This window comes from Lipotes vexillifer, unplaced genomic scaffold (genome assembly GCF_000442215.2).
Source record: "Lipotes vexillifer unplaced genomic scaffold, Lipotes_vexillifer_v1.1 scaffold691, whole genome shotgun sequence".
In the NCBI taxonomy this organism is placed as follows: domain Eukaryota; kingdom Metazoa; phylum Chordata; class Mammalia; order Artiodactyla; family Lipotidae; genus Lipotes; species Lipotes vexillifer.
The window spans coordinates 3,621,614-3,646,793 of NW_006788040.1; the positions used below are offsets into that span (position 1 = coordinate 3,621,614).

A 25,180-nucleotide genomic window follows, 5' to 3' on the forward strand; every position below is an offset into this window, starting at 1 on the left:
GGGGGGCAGTGCCACCTTGCAGCTGAGGACAGGACTGGCTCTGCCACAGCCCCTCCTGCTTCCCTGAGCAAACCCTGAGCTCTGTGAGGGTGGCCACTTGTGCTGTTCCCAAAAGACCCAGGGTTCCTGCCTCTGGGCCTCAGAGCTCTCCCCACTACCACCCATATCTGACCTCCTGCTGCTCTGGAGCCGAGCACCCTGCTCATTAGTCACAGCGGTGTTACAGAGCTTCTGATGTGACAGAGATGATGTGGGCAAAGTGCTCCATGTCCTCTGGGTGCTAGGATGAGTCTTCCCAGGGGTTCCAGCTGGGGCACAGGGGATGGGCATCAGGTGTGACACATGGCCGAGGCTCCCTGCCTCGGGGGGCCCATGCGACAACTGTCTAGAGGCTGCAGGCAAGACTGAGGGGCAGAGCTGGCCAGATAAGACCCTGGGGGCCCCGGAAGTTGTGACCCTCACTCCAGACTCTGCAGGGGAGCCGGTGACTCATGGACTCTATCGTGGTATAAGCCAATCCATCTGTTCTAGGGATCCCAGAGGCACCCTCATGACTCACCCATCTTCCCATCCTCCACAAAGAGGATGTGCAGTGGGTACAAGGTGCTGAAGTAGAAGACGTCAATGTTGTTCTTTACGGCCACCTAGGAACAAGGGGGTCCCCAATTAGTCCCTGATGCTCGACACCCTGAGGCCCCAGGAAGTACCTGCTCCCTGTGAGCCCACCTGAGCAGGTTCCCTCTCATGACTTCCCCAGTAGCCATGCCCAACACCCCCTCCCACCGGCCTCCCCCACTCCCCATCCCTGCCCCCAGTCTGTGTCCAAGAGCAAGATTCCACAGACAGCCCTTTGCCAGCACCAGCCAGGCCCCAGACGGTTCCCCCAGGCTCCTCCCCGGGGCAGGTGGGTAAGGACTGGGGTGCCAAGCCCTGCCTGGAACACACCTGGAGGTTGTTCAGAGGCTCCATCTTCATGACTGAGCCCACTGTGTTGAGAGGCAGGGAGATCTCCACAGTCTGGTTGGGGCTGAGCGGCGCATGGACCTGGAGGGGGGCGGCGGGGGCCAGGCCAAAGCTGGGGAGAGACAAGCCCCCGTGGGGGTGGCGGGGGAACAGGTGCTGACACAGGACAGGTGGGCTCCTGGGGCTCCGGAGTCTGGGCAGCGGCTGGCGAGAAGCCTCTCCAGTGAGCCGGCCTCATCCCAGGCCCAGACCGAGGCCTGAAGGACAAGCTCCTGACCCCCACTCCCCACCCTTCAATGGCCACAGGAACAGGAAGAGAAATCTGGGACAGCTGAAGGCCTGAAGCCCATCTCTGTTCCTCTTTCTCCTCTGGGTGAGGCGCTGGGCAGGCCCAGGTAAGCGTGCCCCTGCCCTGCCCTCAGGAGCTCTATTTAAAACCAGAGGAAAGAAAACAACAAAACAAAACAAACCAGGGGGCCTTTAAGCTTCTTTTAATTTGAAAACTGTGTGACTGCCCAACTCTCAGTGACCAACCTCCATCTCCCAGGAGGGATGTGACCATCCCAAATGAGACACTGGGTTTTACTGTCTGGGCCAGCACTGGCTAGATCATAAGATGGCCACAGAGATTCAGAAAAGCCCTGCTTCTTGGTATAGCAGCATGTGAGCAAATCAGGAGGATGCCCAAGAGCGTAAGAGACACTGGAGTGTTTCTGTGGCCTCTAGGGTCCCCTGAGGGTAAGCAGCAGAGCTGCCCACCCTCCCTGGTCTGACAGAGGGTCGGAAACCACTGGCCCACAGGCTCTCCCTGAGGAAACAGCCCCTTCAGTCAACTTCTTAGAGGCTCAGTTTGCTCATCACTAGAGCCACTCAGGAAGAAGGATCATCAGGAGAGGCTGCTGGGGTCCCCCAGAGAGCCCTGGCCTAGCTGGCCTGGTCCATGAAGACCCTGATGGTGCCAGACAGGAGAACTTCCCCGCTGACAGGGGACCTGGTAGGGGTGAGGAGCCTGGAGCAGCCACCATTCACAGAGGCCCTGTCTGGTGGTTTAATCCTGCCACATGGGGGAGGCTGGCGGGCAAGCCCACTCCCCATCCTCCTTCTTGGAGACTCCTGAGACGGGAGGTGCTCAGATCTGGAGATCATGTCAGTAAAATGCCCCCGGGGCAGTGGGGGAAGGCAAAAATAAAGGGAGGTGCGCTGCCCCTCCACCTCATACTTTGGTGTCCACATAAAGAGGTTACTGTGGGGAAAAATCACTGTTTTAGAGAGTTTTGGTCTGAGATGTGGTTGTGAGGAATATCCTCCTACACCAGAAAGAGGCTCCAGGCCCACAGCCCTCAGCGCCTGCCTGCAGTCACCAGCATGGGCTCTCAGCAGGCTGGCCTCAGGGAGCTCACCTGTTGCGGTTGAACTGGATGGCGAAGTCGGTCATGACCTGCAAGGCCTTGTTGGTCAGCTGCAGGTCCATGGAGATGGAGCCCACCTGGCGGGTGAAGGTGCCTGAGATCTCCAATCCTTTGGCCTTCATAGCTGGGAGCCAGACCTGCAGGGAAGACGATGGGAAGGGGGCTGGTGTTCACCATGTCCCCAACTCCATAGCCCACGTGAGGGTCCTTCCCCCACCCCCCCTTCCCTTATACCTAAAGGGGCCTCTCAGATCGATCACACCTGCCTTTACCATCAGGGGATGACCATGTGAACCGTGGGATGGGAGGAAGGCTCCTGCACAGCCTGCCCAGGACCCCCGAGCTGTGTGGCCACGTGCTGGAGCAGCACAGGGCAGGGAGGAACTTGGTGTGCCCAAGGCTGAGCCGAGTCTCCGGAGGTCAGAGAAGGATGACTCAGAAGCAGGGCTGAGGAAGGCGATGAGACAAGCGGGCCCTGCCAGCCTCCTGACGAGCCAAGGAGAGTCGAGAGCCAAGGGCACTCTGGGCCTCAGCCAGAGCCTGAGGCCTCCCTGGCTGTCACAGCCTGCTCTTCCTCGCAGAAGGCAGGGCTGGCCTTTAATTGTACAAACTGGCCTGACCAAGGACAGTACTAAGAGGACCCCTCGCCTGGCAGGTCTTCTGCTGCTTGCTTGGCTGCCCTTGTCATCTGAGTCTCAGCTCAAGCCCACCTCCTCCTGGAAGCCTGCCCCCAGGCTCCTTCTACAGGCTCCCGCTGCAGTGACGTTTTAGCAAATAAACTGTCTTCTTGGTCCCCAGACAGCTCTTCGAGGGGAGGGCTCTGCTTTTCTGTCTTTGCATCCTTGGCTCGGAGCCTGGTGTGAGATTGGTATGCAGGGAACGTTTGCTAAGCGAACAGCATGAATTAAAAGCTCTACCCGTGAGGGACACCAGTGGGGGCCATCCTGTGGACGCGCAAATGCCTCTCAAGTTGCCATTCTCACCAGGACAGCTCACAGCCCCGCCCCAGGCCAGCTTCTCCAGGTGCCCTGTGTCAGTGAACGCCCCACTGTCTCTCAAGTCGCCAACGCCAGGAACCAGAGCATCTGGGCACCAGCCCTCAGCCCACCCATGACCCCCATGGTCATGCAGCTCAGGTCCTGTCAACACCACCTCCTCCCATCTGCCACCACGTTCTCTGCTCTCCCCTCTCCACAGGCACTGCTTGCGTCTGAGCCACCATCAGAGTTCCCCAGGTAAGATGGCAGCCACCCGCATAGCTGCCCAATTCTTCTATCCCCAATTTCCACAGCAGCCAAAGCCATCTTTTAAAATGCAAATCTGATCACAGCACCCTTGAACCCCCTCAATCCTGCAATGCTTCCACTGCCCACGGCCTCCAAGGCCTGGTGCCCTGCTCTCCCTGGGCTCTGGTCCTCACACACACACTGTTCCCTCTGCTTGGAAAGCATGCCCCATCCTAACCCCGTCCTAATTGCTAACTCTGATCATGCTTTGCTTCCCCCAGACAAATCTGTGAGGGCAGAATCTCATGAGCTGTGATTTGGCACACAGCACTCAGAGGGCTCCCACGGTGACTTCCCTGCTCCCTGCCCCTCCAAGGAACCCGGCTTCCTTTCCCAGGTTCTTGCAGAACTGGCTTTTTCTGGCACTGTCACCATCCTGACTGCCGAGGGTGGGGACCTCATCTCTCTTGGTCATTGTAGGTTCATGGAGTCTTCACTGGCCCAAGTGCTTGAGGAACTCCAAGTTCTTGTACAGAGAGCCTCATTCCCCTTGACCGGGAGGAGCAGGGAATGCACACAGGACAAACTATTCGAGGTAGTCACAGCGCTGTCAGGAAAATGTAGCCCGCACAGCCACTGCTTCTGGAGGGAGAGCACACCCACATCCCAGAACCCGCCTGTGACTACGGTAGCGGGAGGGAGAAAGTCCTGCCCATGTTGCAAGGACTCCTCCGCCAGGCAGCCTGCCCTGATTATTCCTAACCTGGGATCCCCTCACCTCTCCTTCCAGTTGGCACACTCATCTGGCTCTCCACTAAGACAAAGCAGTGATAATACCTGTTAAAATGAACCCACATGTAGAGGGCAAGCTCCCCGAGGGCCAGCTGATTCTGACAACCCCTGACATTAAGATAGGCACAATGAGGTTCTTAAACACTTTAAGATCACATAAGGGGGACCTCCCTGGTGGCACAGTGGTTAAGAATCCGCCTGCCAATGCAGGGGACACGGGTTCGAGCCCTGGTCTGAGAAGATCCCACATGCTGTGGAGCAGCTAAGCCCGTGAACCACAACTACTGAGCCTGGCTCTAGAGCCCGCAAGCCACAACTACTGAAGCCCGCGCACCTAGAGCCCCTGCTGTGCAACAAGAGAAGCCACTGCAAAAAGAAGCCCTCACACCACAACGAAGAGTAGCCCCCGCTCACCACAACTAGAGAAAGCCTGTGCACAGCAATGAAGACCCAATGCAGCCAAAAATAAATGAAATTAAATCTTTAAAGAAAAACAAAAAGATCGCATAAGGGTTGGGGGCAGAGGCTTTGGTGCCACAGCCCTACATTTAGTTCCAGACTCTGTCACTTACCAGCTATGTGACCTTAGGAAAAAACACTCAGATTTCTCAATTGCAAAAATGGGAATAACAGCATCATAAGGCTGCTGGGAGGACTTAGTGGGATGGTGGCCATGCCATGTTCATGCAGTACCTGGCACGGAAGTGTGTGGCTGCTAGCACTAGACTTGCCGTCTGCTGGGGGTCCCTCAGGCCCAGATCCTGCCAGGAATCCTGGCTGGGGGCTCTGGCCACCACCACTGTGGTGTAGTGGGCAGGGCAGGGCAGGTGCTGGCTCATAGCTCCCCAGTCATGAGGGAGATGTCCCTGTGCCCCTGAAGCCCTGCTGTATCCTGCTTTGGGGAGGGGACCTCGGAAGAGAGAGCGGCTCTGGCTGGGAATGAAGCAGCAGACGTGGTGTGTGACCTGAGTGTTGTGAGGGATCAGGCCACGTCTGTCCCCTCTGGCAGCTTCCTTGAGGCTGAAAGCCTGGCCCACATTGTGCTCTCCTTAGTGCCAGGCCCACGTGTTCTCACACCCTGAACTCAGCTCTCCTTCCCTCACCCTGCCCCTTGCCCACTGTTCCAGCTGGAATCCCCCTCCCTGCCAGCCGCATGTCCTGCCACGTCCTGCCACGCCTGCCTCCAGTCCAGCCTCCTTTCCACCCCTACAAGTGCCTTGCTGTCCGGCAGCCATCAGCCAACTCCTGCCAGTCTCCCCACTGGCTCCTTGCTTCTGCTCTAGCCTTTCCAGTCTGGCCTCCACATGGTGGCCAGAGGATTGCTATCAAGTGCAAATCTGCTTCATCCCTGCTTAAAACCTTCCAATATCTCCTGCTGCACCAGGATCAAGAACAAAGCCTCAAAGCTGGTGCAGCCGACCTCGCCAGCTTCCTCCCTCCTCAGCTCTGGTCTAGGCGGGAGTCTGGGGGCAGGGGTACTGCCCTGGGTGGCCCAGTGGGCATTGTGAGGCACCGCCAGGCAGGCAATGGTGGCAGGGGGGACACACTGTGTTTAGTGGGCTGGGGTCAGGGATGCTGCCTTGAGGACAATGGTCTTCACAATGAGCCACTGTCCTGCAGCCCTTGAGTATTTTCTGCATGGTTTCAACATGCCCTGAAATTTCCAGGAAACTAATGATGGTGAAAATCAAGGGAAGCCTGTTCCTTGTTTTGTTAGGAACTTAACTGGAAGTCAGTCACCATTTCAGAAACTAATGGCACCTCTGGCCACATCACTCATGGCACGTGAGCTACAAACACTCTCTATAGCTGTGGTGTCACTGTGACTCTGCACTGCTGCCAGCACCCAACAATGTGATCAGATCTGGGGCGGGCATGCCCAAGCCTCCACAACACTGAAATACATCATTTTACTTTCTTCCTTTTAAGTTTCTCTCTCTCTTTTTTTTTTTTCTTTTGCTGTACACGGGCCTCTCACTATTGTGGCCTCTCCCGTTGCGGAGCACAGGCTCCGGACGCGCAGGCTCAGCGGCCATGGCTCACGGGCCCAGCCGCTCCACGGTATGTGGGCTCTTCCCAGACCGGGGCACTAACCTGTGTCCCCTGCATCGGCAGGTGGACTCTCAACCGAGCCACCAGGGAAGCCCTTAAGTCTCTTTTATGTGATGACAACATCTTACCATTTTTGAAGTTATATGTATAGGTAGGATGTACAGTCCACAGATCTCATTTATTATGAAAGGAGGGGGCATTATAAAACCCCTGTTATCAATAAGGAGCATTGGGTAGGACAGCACTTAGAACCACTGACCCAACTAGATGGGACTTTTGCCAGTTTTCTGGAAGGTGTGGGCTCTCCCTCAACTCTGGGCCTGGAGCCCTCTCCCCATTTTTGCCTTGCTAATTCTGACTTGATCCGAAGGCTTGAGCTCCAGCAACACCACCCTCTGCGAAGCCTTCCCCAGGCCTCCACGCCTGACTTAGCATCCCTTCCCTGTGCTCCCTGCTGCCCTCAGCATCGTGCTGGCCAACTGCTGCTCCAGGAGCCCATCCTGGCCAGCCCGGGCCGATCCCACACAGTGGGCCACTTAAGGAGCCACACGTCCTGCCACAACAGAAGCCATGGCACTTACTGCTTTGGGAGCCACATATGATCCTGATAAGGTGCCCACGCCACTGGTCAGGTCAAAGAGGTCACTCAGGCCACTGCCCATGGGTGCTCCTAGGTTGGCTGGTACTGCTGCTGCTGGGGGTGACACGAAGTTGGAGGCCCCGATCTAGAAAGGAAGGGAAATGGGTCAAAGGCGGGCATCAAAGGCAGGGACATCAGGGCCCCAGGATGAGTGTGGCCACCTGGCCCTTTAGAAAACAGGGGGGCAGGCCAGGAGGGGGTATTGCAGGGCTGCCATCACATCAACTCTAAGTTGCAGAAACAAGACAGAGTGAGGTAGGTGGAGAGGAGAGGCCCAGCCCTCCCGTGCTCCGCAGGCCCTGAGGGAAAGGGCTGGGGACACTCACAAACTAACAGCCCATGGATAAAGGGGTACTTGAGACACAATGCTGTGAGGGGGCTATACTCAGCAGATGAGAGCACGCACCCCAGGATGTCAGAGAGGGGTTGTGGGGACTGAGAGGGCCGGTGAGCCTCAGGATGACAAGGCAACTTCATTGTAGGGTAGTGAGGATGGGCTGAGGAATTAATGGACATGGGGGCCCAAGGGCAGCTGGATGCTGGGCAGTCAATGTGGAGGCTGCCAGGACACTGGACACAGGCCAGGGCTAGCAGGGAGGGACTACTTTGACATCATCCGACCCTTGGGATGCTGGGGGGGCGATCTAGGAGCAGAAGGGTTGGTGGCACAAGGGTTGAACCATACCCCTTCAGGCTCATCCCCCATCTCCAAGCAGAAGCAGGCAGGGTGAAGAGAACAGGCAGCCACATGCAGAGAGAAAAGCCAGGAAAGAAGACACAGAGAGATAAGAAAGAGAGGGAAAGAGGGAGAAAATTAGTCATTGCTGCTCCACCCAAAAGGGGCCTGGTGTGAAGCTGTGCCGGGCCTATGAGGGGCCCACATTGTCTCTATGAAGGGCATGACCCACTGGCCTGACTTGACCACCCTCGTCCTTCCTACCCTTTCCTATGCTGTGGCCTTGGGGACTTGAGCCAGGCATAGCCAAGTGACAAGGGCCCCACTGCCCCCTCCACCCAGCTCTACCAGCTGCCTGAAGAAATCCCAGGGAAACACCCAGGCCAGTCTTACCACTCCCTTTCACAGGGGAGGAGGGACTGTCCCTGACCTCTCATGGGCCCCTCTCAGGCCTGCTGGGCTGCTACCCCCAACCAGTGCAGCATGTGGGGTAAGTGGATGCCGGTATGGCTCCTCCAGCCTTAGAGGGCCGAGGTGCCAGACTCAGGGGAAGGGGCTAGGACAGGCCCTACACTGCCCCAGGTCTCTTGGAGTTCAGCAGCCCGGCAAGGGGCTAAATCCTGTGTCTGCCACTTAGCAGCTGTGTTCTCTTTGGAAGGAAGGTCACCTGACCTCTTTAAGCCTCAGTCTCTCACCGATGTGTAAGGAGCTACATGATCACCTTCGCAGGCAAATGTGCCTGAAGCCCTTGGTTGGCGTCTGGCAGAGAGGGCGTTCGACGATCGGTCCTCCAAAGATCACTATCAACCTCATCCAGAGGGGGCCCCAGGACATACCAGGCTGTCGAGGCCGCTGCCGAGAAGGTCCACAGCTCCCATCTGCACCGAGGAGGTGGCCAGGGGTGGGCCACTCACCGGAGGGCCGAGGTCCAGGTTGAGAAGGTCACCCAGCAGGTCGCCCTGGGTGGGGATGACATCCAGCTGCTCGCCAGGGGGCGCTCCAGCAGGGGCCGTCTCCGGGCTCTCTGTGCTCTCACTCCTGCCAGGACAGGGAAAGAGGCTCAGCAGGGTGGGGGATCAGGCTATCTCAGGAAGGCCACAGCCCCCAGTCTCCAGGATCCACTCTCAGGAGAGGCACCTGGGTCTCCTCACTGTTCCAGAAGCCTGTCTATATCCCCCCTTCCTCTCCCTTCTGACGCCTGATCCATCATGTTGGCTCTCCGAGAGATCCAGCTTCATGGGCTGAGGGAAGGGAGGGCCATCTGTATTCCGCTCACTCAGCCCACTCTAAAGAGAAGAGCGGGTGCTGGTCCCCAGAGGACTGGACAACCAGGCCAACAACCCTGGGAGCCACAGAGCAGGAAGGCGAGAGGAACGGGGTTCTGGAGTCAGGCAGAATCCAGTCTGAGCCCAGCTCTGCTGCCTGGGATGCTGCACCAGGCACTCAAGCTCTCTATGCCTCTTGTCCCCATCTCTTAAGAGGGGACATCTCTCAGAGCTGTTGTCACCGAGTCAATACCTGGTATGTAGTAAGCATTCACTGAAAAGTTGCTAGAATCGTAATTTTGCTCAGACTCAGGCCTAAGTGCTTGTGCTACTGAACCGAGGAAGCAGATGGGGAGGCTCAGGCCAGTGAGTGGCCCCCGGTACTCACGAGGCGGTGCGGGGTGGCAGGCTCTTGTGCACGACGCCCCGGCCCCCCTCCACAAAGGCGTTGGGCGGCTTGTGATAGACGGAGGCCAGGGTGCCGATGTAGCAGATGAGCTCGTCCAGCAGCGTGGGCTCGATGAGGTCTGTCTCCTCCGAGATGAGCGGCTTCTCCGCCAGCACCACCTCCTTGGCAGCCACGGGGTCTGTGGAGAGCAGGCGCCAGTAGATGTAGCCGCGGTCTCTCAGGTCCGGGTTGTCTGAGTCCTGCGAGGTGATGAGAAGCCAGTGAAACTCGGAGCAACCAGGTTAGGGGAAGGGGGAGCCCCATCTGTAGTCCCACGACATGGGTGGGATCACAGGGCAACTGATGATGGCAACCTGAGCGCTGGCGGGAGCACACCCGTAAACTGCCTGAATAGATGTGGCCCAGCCCCCCGGTTTCCCCCCAGCCTGCTCTTGCCTCCGTTCCCTGCCTCCTCCACTGTCTGCCCTCCCGGTTCTCAGGGACTTCCCTCTCCTCTCTCATGTACGGTCTGGCTCAAAGTCACCACCTGCCCCTGCCCCACCTCTATTTGATTGTGACTGAGCTCCTTGAGCAGGGATCCTGAAATGCTCTGGGACCAAATCTCAGTGGTGCCAGTTTTAGGGGCAGGACCACCCAGGTCTGGCTCCTTGGACTGAAGCTCCCTCCGTGGAACAAGGGCTGTGCTGGGCACAGCAGGGAGGCTGCGCACCCACCTGAGTGGCCAAGCTGAGGACCTGCTGCACTAGCTCCTGAGTCTCTGTAGGCTTCTTCAGAAAGAGTTTCACGATGGCTGTCAGCAGCTGCAGCTGGACCTGCAGGAAGACAGAGAGGCGGCGAGGAAGGAGTGTAAGCTTCTTGTGGGGACAGTAGGAAACCAGGTGAGGACCTCAGAGAGATAAAACGATGTTCAAAGGCTGAGAACAGCTTTCCGGGGTTTGGGGTTGGCCATGCAAACAGGCCAAGTCCAGCAGGGGAGAGGTAGTGCTGAGAAGCCTGGACCTTCGCCCGACCGCTCAGGAAGGAGCTGGCCACAGTGCTATCTGGCAACCCCAGGCAGGTGGGGGCTGCTGCCCAGTGCTAGGGTCCCAGAAACCCATCAGGGCTCCAGGCCTCACAGCCTTCAGGAGCTTGCAGCTTACGGAGGCAACACATGTGCCTGGTATGCTTATTAAAGACCATCTGCCAACAAGTGGAACAGGTGCCAGGGATGCCCAGCAGACTGGGGCAGCAGGGCCCACAGCCTGTTGTGAGGAACTGTGCTTCCACCAGAGGGCGGGAACCATTCCTGCCCCACCCACCAGCCCCACCTCTCACCTGCCACTGTCTTCACCTGAACGTACCTCCTGTGCCCCCTCCCCACTTCTGTAGCCTCCTGTCCCCCTCACTGGCGCCACCCCACAGTACTGGAGATGCTTTCCAGCCACTGGGCCGCCCTATGGAGAGATCCCCTTGAGGTCAGGGATCGTGTCTGTCACTGCTGCATCCCTGGCTATTGCTCATTCTAGTGCCTGGTGTGTAACGGGCACTTAAGAAAAACCTGCTGACTAAAAACACACCTCTGAAAGAACAATTCTGTGCATAGCCCTTCCTTAGCCCCATCGCATTTTGTCAGTCCCGGGACAAGAGGACAGCCTGAGGCTCCCCAGACTGTGCTAGGGACAGGCCTGTGGCAGAAGGGTGGCAATGGGGCTGGCTGCACCTCCTGGGCCTGTCCGGCAGGAGGGCACTTACAAAAACAAATGGCTTAGCTGCCCTGGTATGCAGGATTGAGGGGATGCAGTCTGTTTCTGGGACTAAGCATCCAGAGTCCCTGCAATTTGGTGACACATGGGCCAATGGCAGAGGAGCAGGCTAGCTGTGCCCAAGGCAGGAGGCGGCTCGGGGACTGGCTTCCAGACCTGGCTCGAGTCGCTGGCTGGGTAGCCCTAGAGAAAGCCACTTACCCTCAGTCGTTGAGGGAGATGTATGGCCTACCTCAGGGGGTTCTTGTGAGCTCTGAAGACCAATCTGTGGCAGCTTACTTGGAGCTAGAGTTAGATCACACCTCATTTGAACTCTGATTCTACCACTTCCCAGCTGGTGACCCTGGACGAGCCATTTAACTTCTGAGTCTGTTTCCTCATCTATAAAATGGAGGCAACACCTCACAGAGTTGATGGGAAGAGTCAATGAGACAACAAACGGAAAGAACTGTGTCCTCTGCTCAATGCACAACAGCTGTCATCATCGTCAACGTCACCAAAACTGCCACACAGGGACTCTTTACCAAGTTCTCCTCAATCCCGGGCAGCTGGCTGCCAGCGCTCATTCATCACTGTCGGGTCTGCAGTGCTGCCTGGGAACAGGGCCGCCTCAGCTCCCTACCTCGTCTCCCCCCACACACACTGAGGCTCCCGTTAGCCTGCAGGTCAGGGCAGTCCCCCTGCCAAGATACTGCTGCCCCTGCCCTCAGACAGGCCAGATGCAGTGCTCCCTGTCCACGGCTGGAGAGGCTTAGGAGCCAGGACGAGGGGGCTCAAAGAGACAATCTAAAGTAAGTTCCTAGGACTTCCCTGGTGACGCAGTGGTTAAGAATCTGCCTGTCAATGCAGGGGACACAGGTTTGAGCCCTGGTCCGGGAAGATCCCACATGCCGCAGAGCAACTAAGCCCGTGTGCCACAACTACGAGCCCGTGGTCTGCAACAAGAGAAGCCACCGTAATAAGAAGCCCCTGTTCACTGCAACTTAGAGAAAGCCCGCGGAGCAACGAAGACCCAATGCAGCCAAAAATAAATAAGTTCCCAAACTGCAAAGCATTAAGTATTCTTATAAAAGCTCTGAACTGTGCTGTGAACCCAGGAGGCAAAGGAAACAGGCCACCTAATTAAAACACCACCACCACCCAACTACTGTTTGCTGAGCACTGGAGCGGGCAGTTTACACACAACATCCAATGAGCTTTGCAGGAACCCTGTGCTAGAGATGAGGAAATGGGCTTGTCGGGTTGAACGCTCCAGACCCTACAATGGGGGAGGAGCCACAGGAAGAAACACCCCCACAGGGCATCCTCTGCAGTCATCCCAGCAGGCAGGACCTGACTACAGGAGCAGAAACCAGCCCAGACTGGGCTTTGCTTCTCTGACAAGGGAGGGAGGCTGGTGCGGTGGAAGTGGAGGCAGCCCTGGGGCAGGCTGCCAGCTGGACGTGGCAGGTGGCAGTGGGAGTCAGTGAGAATTACTATTATTATTTTGTGACAGACACCTGTTGTTTTTCCCACCCAGCATCCATTCAATCTTCTGGCTTTGAAACGCTGGCTTTCCCTCAGAGAACTGTCCTTCTCTCTGGCCCTCTCAATCCATGGAGACAGGGACTGGCTCAGGGTAATGCAAACAGGCCTGAACTGTTGCTGGAACCACTGAGGGGAAGGCAGTTATGGGGTTGCTAAGTGAGAAGGACATAGCCTGGAAGCACTGACACCTCGCAAGCTTCACTGGTGGGGAGCCTGCTCAAGGGCAATGCCACCCAAGGAAGGCAGAGACAGCCCCGCTGCCACCACCCACGCACCTTCACCCACACACCTTCACCCAGGGGTGCAGAAGAGAGAACGCTCCTTGGACTCAGCTACAGGAACCCATAGGTCCCCTTTTCTGCCTGGACAAGTGTACTTTTAAACCAATTCTGACCAACACTGACACCACCATTTATGAGTGCTTCTAATTTAGGGGCTGCGCACGTGTTAGGGACATTACACAAAGCATCCCATTTAACTTTCACAGCACAGGATGAGGGAAAGTCTTATGACTCTCATTTTGTAAATGAGGAAACTGAGGCAAAGATAGGTGAAGGGTTAGCATAAAGGCAGCAAGACAGGAAGGGGCAGAAGAGGGGTTTGGACTCTGGTATCTCCGATTCAAGGTCCCAAGTCTGACCCACTGGGTTCCACTGCGCCAGCTGGGCAGCTAAGATTTCTGTGCTCACAGACATTTTAAAGGCCCCACGTGCATGAGCAGACAGTTCACGTAAGAGGGAATACAAAGGTACAGATGTTCAACCCCACTCAAAACAAAAATGCAAACAAAACTATACCAAGGTACCATTTGTTATCAATCAGATAGGCAAAAATAAAGTCTGAGCATGCACTAGGCTGGCAAAGGAGGTAAGGAGAGGACTCTCCCACCTCTGAGACAGGAGTGTAAACCAGAACAATCTCCACACCAAGGGAAATCTGCTACAGCAACCTGAACCTGCAATGCACGGGCCCTTCTACCTAGCATCGTGCTTCTAAGAATTCACCCTCCAGCTGCACATGCAGATGTGCTTTCCACAGGTTATTCACAGCAGTATTGTTTAAAAGAGCAGAAGGCTGGACACATAAATATCCATCAGGGGAGGCTGGTCAAACAGACATGGTCCTTCTGCATGAAGGACTCCTCTGAAACTGTAAATTAATAAATTAATAATGGCATAAATTAATAATTAATAATGGCATGGCCTTCCAATGTATTTTTAAGGGAAAAATGAAAGGTACTGATCAGTTTCAATTTGTACAGTTTACTATCAGTATTTAAAAATAAGTGAGGGGACTTTCCTGGTGGCGCCGTGGTTAAGAATCCGCCTGCCAATGCAGGGGACACGGGTTCCAGCCCTGCTCCAGGAAGATCCCACATGCCACGGAGCAACTAAGCCCGTGTGCCACAACTACTGAGCCTGTGCTCTAGAGCCCGCAAGCCACAACTACTGAGCCTGTGTAGCACAACTACTGAATCCCGTGTGCCTAGAGCCCGTGCTCCGCAACAAGAGAAGCCACTGCAATGAGAAGCCTGCGCGCCGCAACAAATAGTAGCCCCTGCTCGCCGCAACTAGAGAAAGCCCGTGCACAGCAGTGAAGACCCAACACAGCCAAAAATAAATAAATAATTTTTTTTAAAAAGTGAGAAGGAAATATATATATATAGTTGATCCTCATTATTCACAGAGGACACATCTGCAAATCTGTCTGCTTGCTAAAATGTACTGGTGACCCTGAAATCAGTGCTTGTGGCATTTTCACGGTCATTCACAGACATGCACAGCAGTGAAAAATTCGAGTTGCCTGAAGTACACATTCCCAGCTGAGGTCGAGTGAGGCGGTGCTCTGCCGTCTGTCTCAACTCTCATATTGTAAACAAGTGACTTCTTCACAGTCTACTTAGTGCCATGTCTTTCACATTTTCGTGCTTTTTGTTGGTGATTTTGCTGTTTAAAATGCCTCCACCCCATCCCCAGTGTAGTGCTAAAGCACTATCTGGTGTTCCTAGGCGCAAGAAGGCTGTGATGTGCCTTTTAGAGAAAATACATGTGTTAGATGAGCTTCGTTCAGGCGTGAGTTACAACGCTGCTGGCTATGAGTTCAATGCTAATGAATCAACAGTAATATATTAATAAATAAGGTGTCTCTAAACAGAGACACACATAAAACAATTTTTACCTTGACCAGCTGATAAAAATGCTGTGACTGGGGTTTGTAGGAACCCAACTCTATATTTCTCCTGGGAGCAATGGTTTAGCACTTACTAAATCAGTGTTTGACTTTATGGAATGTAAGTACCACCAACGATGAAAATTGACTATTCATGTCTCTGTAGAGGAACTGGCTGGTGTGTTCCTAAACTCTCTCTCTGGAAGTACCCGCCAGAAACCAATAACTAACATGGTGTTCTCCAGGAGAACTTGTGACCAGGAAAGTGGTAGGAAACAGAATTTTCACTATATTTCCTTTTGTGTCTTTTCAATTTTGAACCAAGTCAATGTACTACCTATCCAAACATAAATACAAAATTAAAACAAAACCAGAAACTTTTGCAGTCTTCAATATCCACCACCACAGAGTATCCTCACATGGCCCCCTTAGGTACCGCAGTGTGGGAGGAAAGGGGCCACACCTGTCACCCATACGGCACTCCTGTGTCTGTCCGCACCGTCAGTGCAGTTTTAGGAGGGGCAGGGCCCGGAGGCCTCCTGGCTGAGAGGAGGGTTTCAGGGCAGGAGGGACCGCAGGTGCTGAGCTGCCAACCATGCCCAAGTCGGCTACCCAACATCTCACCTGGGTGCTCTCGTCATGGAAGCCCTCTAGGAAGCTCTCGAGCAGCTCATCTGCGTTGTCTATCCGCTCGGCGTACTCGCCCACAATCCAGATCATGGCGGCCCGGGCCTCAGGCTCGTCCAGGGAGTCCAGGTTCTCACACAGCGTGGCGATCACACTCTCATACCTGGAGACCAGGGCACGGCTGGCACGTGAGCACTGAGGGAGCCCGGGCCACCCAGGGGAGGCCCGGGAGGGCCAACAGAGACGGGCAGCTGTCCCACAAGAGCCCGAGAGGCTGGCAAGTAACAGGATTTGAGTTTTATCCTTTACATTTCAGTTCTTATTTGGGCCTGGGGAGCAGAGCAGGGGCGGCTCAGGAGAAATAAGAAAAAAATAAAGGGTTTGAGAATGCTGTTTACGGCAGAAAAATAAGGAAGAGGGAGAGGCTCCTCCTTGCTTTTCCTCCCCACCAGCCCGTCCCCGGCAGAGCCACAACACCCTCATGGGGCGGGGGGGCAGCCACGTACTTGTTGGGGTACTTGCGGAAGATGTCCTTGATGACCACGATGGCTTCCTGGACCACGTAGTTGACCTTGGTCTGGATGAGATCGAGCAGTGTGCTCACGCAGCGCTCGGCAGATTGCTGTGTGGGAAGAGGAGAGTGTGGGCAAGGCCTTGCACCCACTTCCAGCAGAACTTCTGACCAACATGCCTTGGTCAAGGGCTCAGTCACACCTTGCCCACCATCCTTTTCACAGCAGGAAAACAGGAGAACCCTCTTTGCAGGTAACAGGTGGGAGAATGAGTACAAAATGATGGTCCTGGGATGGCAGGGACACAGGGAGATAGAATTAGACTGAGGAGAAGGCCAGTAGAGCTTCTGAGAGAAGGGAGGGTCTTTGGAGCTCTTCTAGGCCAAGCCCTGAGAGCAGGGTTTCACTTCTACTTGTTCCACAAAATGGGCTCCCGTGACCAAAAGCATTTAGGAGGTCTCTGCTTGGACCAGCCCTCCCCACACCCCTCTACTCCAACACGCTGCACTAGGCTCTATGGGAGAGATTTCTCAGACTGCCATCACGGGTGCCAAATGGAAAACGTCTCAAGGGGCTGGGCTGAAGTGACCAGCTGTCCCAGATCCCCTAGCCTCCAGGAGACCCATTTAAGGAGAGTCAGATCAGTGATCAAGGAACCTCTCCAGAGGCAAAGAATGGGAGGGATGAAGTGCCAGGACACAGGGGTCTGAATGACCCTTGGGAATCTGAAGATAAGGGCACATGGACAGCTGAATCATGATATCTGCCAAAACGTCCAATAGGCAGAGCCCCTGCCCCAAAGCTCCACAAAGTGAGAGCTAAGTCTACCAGGGCCACCACCAGCTTGGGCTGCCACACTGTCTTAGCTAATGCTGCAGGAGACCCCTGACAATGACGGGCTAATTTCATCTGCAGCAACTCAGAGGCCCAAGGGAGATTACAGATGAGAAGGAGCCCAACCAAATCTGTACCGTGGGTACCTTGGGGGCTCCAGTTGTGACCCTCAGGCCTTCCTGGACCATGAGCAGCTGGCAGATTCTGCTGGAATCAGACTGGTTTCCTGGTTTCAGCTTCCTTTCCTTTCCTCCTTCCCCCCGCCAAGGACAGAGTCTCAGAGCCTCACCTCCACCTTGATGGCGCAACGGCCAATGGCTCGCACAGCCTTCCGTACAAAGTCCACATCCACCTCTGTCGCGTACTCTTTCAACTCCGCCAACACCTGTGGCCCAAAGGTGCAGTTGGGGGGATCTGGCAGGGCAACCTCCTGGAACACCCCTGGGCTGTGGGTATGCACACACCCCTAGAAGGGTGCGATTCTGCCTCCTGTTCGAGGTGGAAGTTCCAAGGGAGGGAGAGAGCTGTCAGGTGCCCCAAGAGGAAAACAGGAAGGACTAGTTGGCAGGGATGGACAATCCTTAGTTTGGTTGATCTAGCTAACATATCCACCTAACTATCACTTCAATGGATGTGAAGTAATAACAGAGAGAACAAACTCTTTAATCACAAAAGTATCAGTTAACATTTGTGGAGAGCTTGCTCACAGAGCCTGGTGCGCTGGGCACCACTCTCTGCTGACCTGGGCGATGTTGGCCTGGGAGGCCAGGCGGATCATGATGTCCAGCTTCTCCAGCTTCACGTAGATGGGGTCATTGTACTTCACAAAGAACACCTTCATCTCGTGCTTCAGGATCTCAGGCCTGGTGGTGGGCAAGGTTGCCCGAAGAGCAAAGAGCAAGTCACATGCCCTGTGAGAAAACCCTTCCACATTTGCTGGGACATTTCTGGGGTCGGACATGGAAACTGACATCCATGAAAGCAGTCGCCCCCATGGCTGCATGCTCCTGGGCACAGGACCTGCCAACCAAGGTTCTGACCGGCCCCTGTGTGTCCAGCCACATTCCAGGAAGGGAAGAGGGAATATGAGCAAGAAATAGTTCACATTCAAGAGGCCACAGGCATCAGGCAACAGGCTTGGGAGTCAGGCCTCAGTTCCAATCCTAGCTGGTGACCTCAGGCCCATTTCCTCACTCACGAAATAGGAAGCGTTCTGTGTCAGAAGCATTACCTTTGCAGGCCCGAGTTGCCAGTCTTAGAAAGGCCTGGCATCTGGGAATTCAGCTTTTGGGAGTGCTCTCACCATTCCCTAAATGATAAAGGTGGTTAACTGTGCCTTGACTGTTTGTATAAACAACATGGTTTTTGCTGAACACCTGCTTTCCTTCTAGGAGCCTGGAATTTTGGTAGGTGTGAGGCAGAGGGTGCCTTTATGACTCGTTTCCCCCAAAAAAACCCCAGGGTGCTAAGTCTCAAACAGGCAGCCCTGGGGAGAAACATTACACACATGCTGCTGCACTGTCGCTGGGGGAGGAACATGCTCTGTGTGACCCCCCATGGGAAGCCTGCACGAGGATTCCTCCAGACTCCACCTGTCTTTCTCCCTCATGATCCAGCTGTGCAGCCCTACTAGGTCGATGATAAACCTCAGCTATGAAAACAATGATATGCTGTCTCCTGTGAGTCCTTCTAGTGAATCTCTAAGTGTGTGTGTGTGTGTGTGTGTGTGTGTGTGTGTGTGTGTGTGTGTGTGTGTGTGTGTTTTTGTGTGGGTGGTGTGGTCCTGGGGATCCCGACACAGAGACCTACATAACAGGGCTGTCATGAGAGGTAGATGCAAAGCATCTAGCATGATCTGTATCTGCCTCAGAGAAGGCACTTGCTAGGCAGGAACTGTCACCAGTGTCATTGCTCCTCCCTCACCGGCACCACCCACCTCATTTTTCTTAGCTGAGGACACCTGAGGGGGGAGGGGCCTGCCCTAGGTCACACATCTAGTGCTAATAAGGGCGGGAGCAAGATGAGAGTCACCTCCCCTACCTGACTCCTATTCCCGCACACTTCCCAGAAAAGAGAGCAGGAACAAAAAGGAATGAGGACAGACGGTGAAGAGGCGAGAAGACCCAGCAAAGAGAAAGGAGGGACCCTGCCCAGGGTGGTCCTCAGTGTTGCTGAGCAGGCTGCGGGGAGGTCCTGGCAAAGCGAGGCAGGATCCTGAGCTGGGCGGCAGAAGTTGTGATTTCTGCCATCAGGACTCGGCACAAGCTGCCCAACAGCATGTTGGGTCTGGGCCTGGTAGTGCCTCAGCAACAGGGTCAACTTCTTAGGAGGTTTGCCTTGTTAAATATAGCACAGGGAGCCCCTCCTGCTGATTGGGATCCACAGGTCACAACACCTCACTAAACCCCACACTGCAACTGTGAATCCCTAGTCTCATCCCTTTGTTCAGGCACTCAGAAAGCTTGCCCCAATTTACCTCCCAAACCTTTGCAAATGTCTGAATTCCACTGATTTTTCTGGGCCCCCATGTGTGTACTAAGAACCAGACTGAAGCTATAAAGACAGGGAGCATGTGTGGTCTTCCACACATGCTCCCTGTCCACAAGAGGCCCTTGTTCTGCTTTTGAGTTAGTTGCTGATCCAGCCATTTGACCAAAGAGGCTGGAAGTAGAACTGCAGAGTCTGGCCCCACTCCACGGAGCTGCCCGGCACCCTTACTGGATTGGTCCTTGTTTTTTAGCCCAACCCACCCCGGTGACAGGTGCCTTCCCTTAAGCAGTGGCTCACTACTGTGGTCATTCCTACTGGGTGGACTGAAACTGGCTGCTCAGCATTCTGAGTTGCCCTGAGGCTAATGCAAAATCCATGGTGCCTCATCTTGGAGTCGTCCAGCCTCTAGAGCTATGGACTCTTACCCAGAAAAAATGAGTGTGCGCACACACACACGATCTTACAGCCTGTTTCAGGAAGGCTGTGTGGACTGTGGACCATCCACTCTCCATGGTTAAGAAGTGCACGCTAGCCTTTATCCGGCATGCTACCTGGTTAGGGTAAGCCGAGGTTTCCCAACCTCAGCACTACAGACTTTTTGGTGTGGACAGTTCTATGGGGGGGCAGAGCTGTCCTGTGTACTGTAGGATGTTGAGCAGCATCCCTGGCTTCCACCCACTAGATGACAGTAGCAGCCCCCACTGTGACAACCAAAAATGTCTCCAGACATTGTCAAATGTCCCCTGTGGGACAAAGATGCCGATGGCTCAGAAACCCTGGGTTAAGCTGTTGAGACATCCTGCACAGTGACAGGTCACTTTCCCTTCAGAGCCCCTGTTCCCAGCAGGAGATCCCCCCCAGGGCACACACTACCCATATGTGGTGGTCCCAGTACCTTTTCTGCACGATGAGGTTGATGTTTCGCAGGGCCACGTACTGCAGCTCTGGCTCGGCCGACAGCAGTGTGACCAGGGGCGGGGCCAGCTTCTTGAGCAGCGTGCCGTAGTAGTCCAGGTCCTTGGACAACATCTCCATGAACTTCATCAGCACCTTCACAGCAGACAACACTACAGCGGAGTTGGCGTGGGAGAGCCTGGGGGTGACCCGCTCACAGATGCTGCGGTCCATTCCGAGGGGGACAAATAGGAGAGACAAGCAAGGGGAACACCCTGTTTTTAGTTATCAAGATAGCATGTCTTCTGTAGGAGGAAGACCTAGCTCCTGGTTCTGTTTCCTGCTAACTGACCCCAAGCAGGTTAAAACCACTCTGAGCCTCAAGTTTCCTCATCTAAAAAAATGGAGATGATGATGCCAACTTCACACGGTTGCTGGTGGCTTAAATGAGACAATGCATGTACAGCACTGAGCACAAGTGCCTGGCAGTCAGTAAACACTGGATGAATGTCAACTCATGCTGTTCTGTTGTGAGGGCATTCAAAAGGGGCAGGATACCACGTTGGTTAGGACCAAGAGTCAGGGGATACCCAGCTGGGTGACCTAGGTGATTTCTTCCACCTCCCTAAGCCAGAGTTTCCCTACCTGTAAAACGGGGCCAGTGATGGGGCTGCCTTCACAGAGTTTCTTTAAAGATTATCTAATGCGTAGGAAGCACCCAGCAGAGCCCCAGGCACCCAGTAAGAATTCAACGAGTGGTGGCTCTCATGCTGTCCACCTCTTTCCTCAGCCCGCAGTGACAAAGATCTCTCTGTCGGCTCCCAGGTCAGGCCCTGGCTTCTGTTCTGTGCCCTCAGTGAGAAGTGAGCTGACTGCCTGAAGCAACACCACTGTCAACCTGCTGGCTCTGTGTCTGAGGATGGTCTGTGGGGCAAGGCCTGGAAAGAAGCCCCCCAGAGGCCTGGGGCCAGTTCATGGTTGGAGCCTCCCACCCCAGGGCCTGGCGAGGCTGGCAAGCAAGGGCAGCCTCTTACCTCTGGGCCTCCCGGTCGTCCTTGGGTGTGTAGTTGGCCAGGCAGTCCAGGATGAAGATCTGGCCCCACTCGGTGCACTCGTTCAGGGCTGTCAGCAGCTTGTTAATGGACTGTGGGTTCAGGTCGAGCAGGTTGCTGCTGGGGTGAGATTCGGCGATCTCCGAGAGGGCAGCCACTGCGTTTGCCACCACCTGGTTGAGAGGGTAGAAGGGGCAGAGGCTGGGATGCTGCTCTCAGGCCAGGGAGGCAGTGAGGCTAATGATGTTGGCCAGTCAGAGCTCAAACATCCTGAAAGGAATATGACCTGAAGGGCAGGGTCTGGAGCACCGAGACCCACTCCAAGCACGCACCCTACTGACTCCTCTGTAAGTTGAAACTAAATTCAGTGCACCTGCCAATAAAGAAAAACACAAAACAGGAAAGCTCTAGCTCCAAGTTCCTGCAACAGATAGCGCTCCCTGCTACCTAACACGCAGTCCCGCTCTACCAGCTACAGCAGCTCACTGTGGGAGCCGACAACTGTGCTTCTCAGAGCTAGAAGGTTCCTCCTGCAGAGCCCCTCAGGGGCTGGAGCACAGAGGGGTTGCCAGGTGAAGCTCTGGGGCTGCAACCCATTTCCACCAGAGCAGCTGTTTTTATGTGTGTTCTGCGTGGTTTTCAACTTTCCCGTAACCAAGCAGTGCTCCCACGGCCATCGTCGTACTGGCCACTCGGCACCCGCATGTGATCAGTGTTTCAGAGGGACACAGAATGAGACGTCTGGGTCGGGTGGGTTGTATATTTCATTTTAAGCATGGCCCTACCGAACTGTTCTCCAAACTGCTGCCATCACCAGCCGTGAGGAGACCAGCTCCCCTCCCAGCTGCTTTCTGGTGCCCTGTCCTCCAGGCTACACTACTTCAAGGGTGATTCTCTACAACCCTGCAAAGAAGTGGGGAAAGGGAGGAGTACCTCACATTCAGAGCTCTCTGACAGTCTTGGTGAGAGGACGGTGACAATGACAGTGACTGGAAGGGGAAGGAGGGTACTAGTCTTGGGTGCACACCCACTGTGTGCCAGGCTGTGCCAGGCTATGCCAGGCACATTACTACCTTAATGGCTTAAGCCTCCCAACACCCACAGCAGTCATGCAGAATTAGATCCATCTTACTAATGAAGAAAAGAGGACTCTGGAAGGTTAGGTAGGATGCCTGAGGTCACACAGCTCCTTAGAGAAGAGGGCTGTGCAGAGAAGGGAATCCAGGTCTAGCTCACTCCAAAGATGGTGCCCAAACCACTGCGGGTAGGAAGACAGCTAGCCCACCCCGCAGGGCTCTGACTTCCAAGAACTGGGGCTGCCTGGTGGAGGGTCAAGCAGAGGTCTTCCCAAGCAACGCTGGAGGTGGTGGAGGTGGCAGAGTGGGTGGCAGAGACTTACCATGGGGTTAGAGTCAGAGATGAGGTCTTTAAGGGTATCCAGGAAGCCCTGGTCCTCTACCAGCTGGGCATTGATGTCATGGAGCTTGGCCACGCACACGGCCGCCGTCTTGCGCACATATGGGTCCTCGTCCTTCAGGCACTTCCGGAGTGGCTCGCATAGGTACTCTGTGATCTTGTCAACGCGGATGCAGCCCATGGTCCGCACAGCCAGGGCCCGGATCAGGGGGTTGGGGTCCTCACAGTCCTGAGGGAAACCAGCCAATGGCCGAGGGCAGGGGCGAGCTGAGCAACATTAGACAGCTGCTGTGGGATCTCCCACCGACTGCGGCCAACAGCACCAAAAGTAAGTGCCGTGTGTTTAGCACGTAGCATCTGTCAGATACCAGGCTTTGCACTGTTCCCTCTGATCCTCACAGCAGACACACAATACTGCTCCCATTTCACAGGTGAGGGAGCTAAGGCCCTCAGGAAGGTCGGGAGCTCACCCGGTCACAGAGCAGAGCCACAATTCAAGCCGCGTCCACCCAGCACCACAACCCTCAATCTTCCCACTGGGCCACAGAACCCTCACTCGCCCACATCTAAGCATGGACAGGGCTGGGGAGCTAAGGTTTTAAAGGTGCACAGAGCTGACAATGCAAGTCCCTGTTTCTCCTCAATCTGGAGGACAGAACATGCAGAAAGGAGCGAAGTCTAGAAGGGCAATATGGAAGCCCTCAGACACATGCTGCATCCTCAGCTGGCAAATGACACAGGGCCATGGCTCACCCCAGGGCACACGGGGATCGAAAGGCCTGGGGCGACCTCACACGGAATGAGTTAGCAGGGTCTGTAGCATCAGATTTTCTGGAGACAACGGGAGCCCTCTGCTGGAGGAAGAGGCCCCCAGGCTGGGAGTTAGATGGCCTGGAAAGGATCCTCCGTGTTTCTACCCAGGGCTGTAGCACCCCACCCCGGGAGACTGAGGGGAGATGGAGCAGTGAGCACCTAGCCCCACACCAAGCTTCTACTTACCTTCACAAAGGTGTTGACGGCCATGATGGCCATGTCAGGCTGACTCTTGGCATAGTTCATCAAGTACAGGTACACCAGCTTTTTCAGCTCCAGGTTGTCCGTCTGCATACAGTTCACCACGTCGGGGAAGAGGGCACTGGCAGGTCAAAGTAGCGTCAATGTGGGAAAGGTGAAAAAAAGAAAAGGAAGACTTTTCAGGCAGCTAATGGGGGCTGGGGAGGAGGGTGAGTGGGAAGGAGGGAAGGAAAACGTAACAGGACTTCTTAGTAAAAGGCAGGGCAATAGCTCCATTACCGTGAACATCTGTTGGTAGAAATGGAATTCCAAAGGGTGATTTTAAAAGCAAAGAAGTCCTCTGTTCTTTACACAGGGTTCAAACATGAGCTCTAGAGCCCATCTGACCTGGCTCAAACCCAGCTCTGCCTCTTGCTGGCTGAATCAAGTTGGGAAAATTCTTTTATCCCCAGTTTCAGTTTCCTCATTTGCAAGAAAGATATAACAAAACCCCATTTCACAGGGCCCTTCTGATAATTGAAAGAGACAACATACTTAAGGTATCTAGTCCTTGACATCTAGGAGGTGCTACAGAAATGAAAACGATTGTTTTTCCTTCTCTGATACTTGACATGGCCACTTATATTGGGCTGCTGGTTGCAGAGGGCTTAAGGGAGCAGGGGTAGGCTGGGCTGCAGTCACTACAAGGCACCCACTAAGAACCAGCCCATGTGTACAGAGCACGCGCTACACACCAGGCTTGGTGCTAGGGGCTTTACATAATGATCTCGTTTAACAGCCCTGAGAAGTCAGTGGATTATCCCCACTTTATGGAAGAGAATACTGAGGTTCACAAATATCACACAACTGCCTAAGGCACCAGGTCTGAGTCCACAGCCCGTGCTCAGGACCACTGTTATACTGGGCAGAACCCTTCCCAACATGGTACCCCACAGTCCCAGGGTCACAGGCCCCTTGACATGTGAAATAATGGTTAGTGGTCAATTTTCTGTCTCTGGAACTATCTATCACCCCCCTTCTCAATTTTCGTGATTTTATGGGTGAGGACCCAGTAACACAGACTTAAGAGGTCAAAGTGAATTTCCTGAGCCCCGACAGGCAGGAGAGTCCAGTCAGTGCTGAAGCTGATGCATCAACTTGGAAGATGATGAACCAGGAAAGGGGGGAGCTGAGAGGCCTGACTTGCTCTTTTGGGCCTGTCACATCAGCAAAACAAGCTCATTTGAGATGACAGGGGTGCCTCCTCTGTGACAGGGGTGTTCTAGTTGAAGGAAAGCAGCTTTGTCCTGGGAATAATCTGTCTTGGAAGGAGGCCCAGTTTTCCAGCAGACGCCTGATTCCTTTGCCGCTGTGTCCTCAGCAGGTTTCTCTGCAGAACTGTTTCTACTGTGCGCTGTCAGGAGGCCCCTTGATGAGCATGGCAATGGGACAGGGAAATACATGGAGAAGTCTGGAGCTGTAGGTTCCTGCT

At 54.8% G+C, this 25,180-nt stretch overlaps 1 protein-coding gene across 4 annotated transcripts in view; it reads right to left on the reverse strand.

The window, feature by feature from the left end:
- Positions 1 to 25,180, reverse strand: part of AP1B1 (adaptor related protein complex 1 subunit beta 1) — a 55,142-nt gene that overhangs the window by 2,981 nt on the left and 26,981 nt on the right. For 2 of the 4 annotated variants that reach the window (XM_007461168.1, XM_007461171.1), the window contains 16 exons: positions 23,695 to 23,830; positions 22,679 to 22,924; positions 21,262 to 21,452; positions 20,229 to 20,450; positions 17,586 to 17,706; positions 17,133 to 17,228; positions 16,004 to 16,119; positions 15,495 to 15,660; positions 10,146 to 10,244; positions 9,412 to 9,671; positions 8,595 to 8,796; positions 7,768 to 7,788; positions 7,024 to 7,167; positions 2,364 to 2,509; positions 946 to 1,075; positions 560 to 644 (listed from right to left, as the gene is read on the reverse strand). In XM_007461168.1, coding sequence (XP_007461230.1) covers positions 560 to 644; positions 946 to 1,075; positions 2,364 to 2,509; positions 7,024 to 7,167; positions 7,768 to 7,788; positions 8,595 to 8,796; positions 9,412 to 9,671; positions 10,146 to 10,244; positions 15,495 to 15,660; positions 16,004 to 16,119; positions 17,133 to 17,228; positions 17,586 to 17,706; positions 20,229 to 20,450; positions 21,262 to 21,452; positions 22,679 to 22,924; positions 23,695 to 23,830 — 2,381 coding nt within the window. Of the gene's footprint in view, positions 1 to 559; positions 645 to 945; positions 1,076 to 2,363; positions 2,510 to 7,023; positions 7,168 to 7,767; positions 7,789 to 8,073; positions 8,110 to 8,594; positions 8,797 to 9,411; positions 9,672 to 10,145; positions 10,245 to 15,494; positions 15,661 to 16,003; positions 16,120 to 17,132; positions 17,229 to 17,585; positions 17,707 to 20,228; positions 20,451 to 21,261; positions 21,453 to 22,678; positions 22,925 to 23,694; positions 23,831 to 25,180 lie in introns of all 4 variants that reach the window. The other 2 variants (XM_007461170.1, XM_007461169.1) reach the window with 2 other exon arrangements.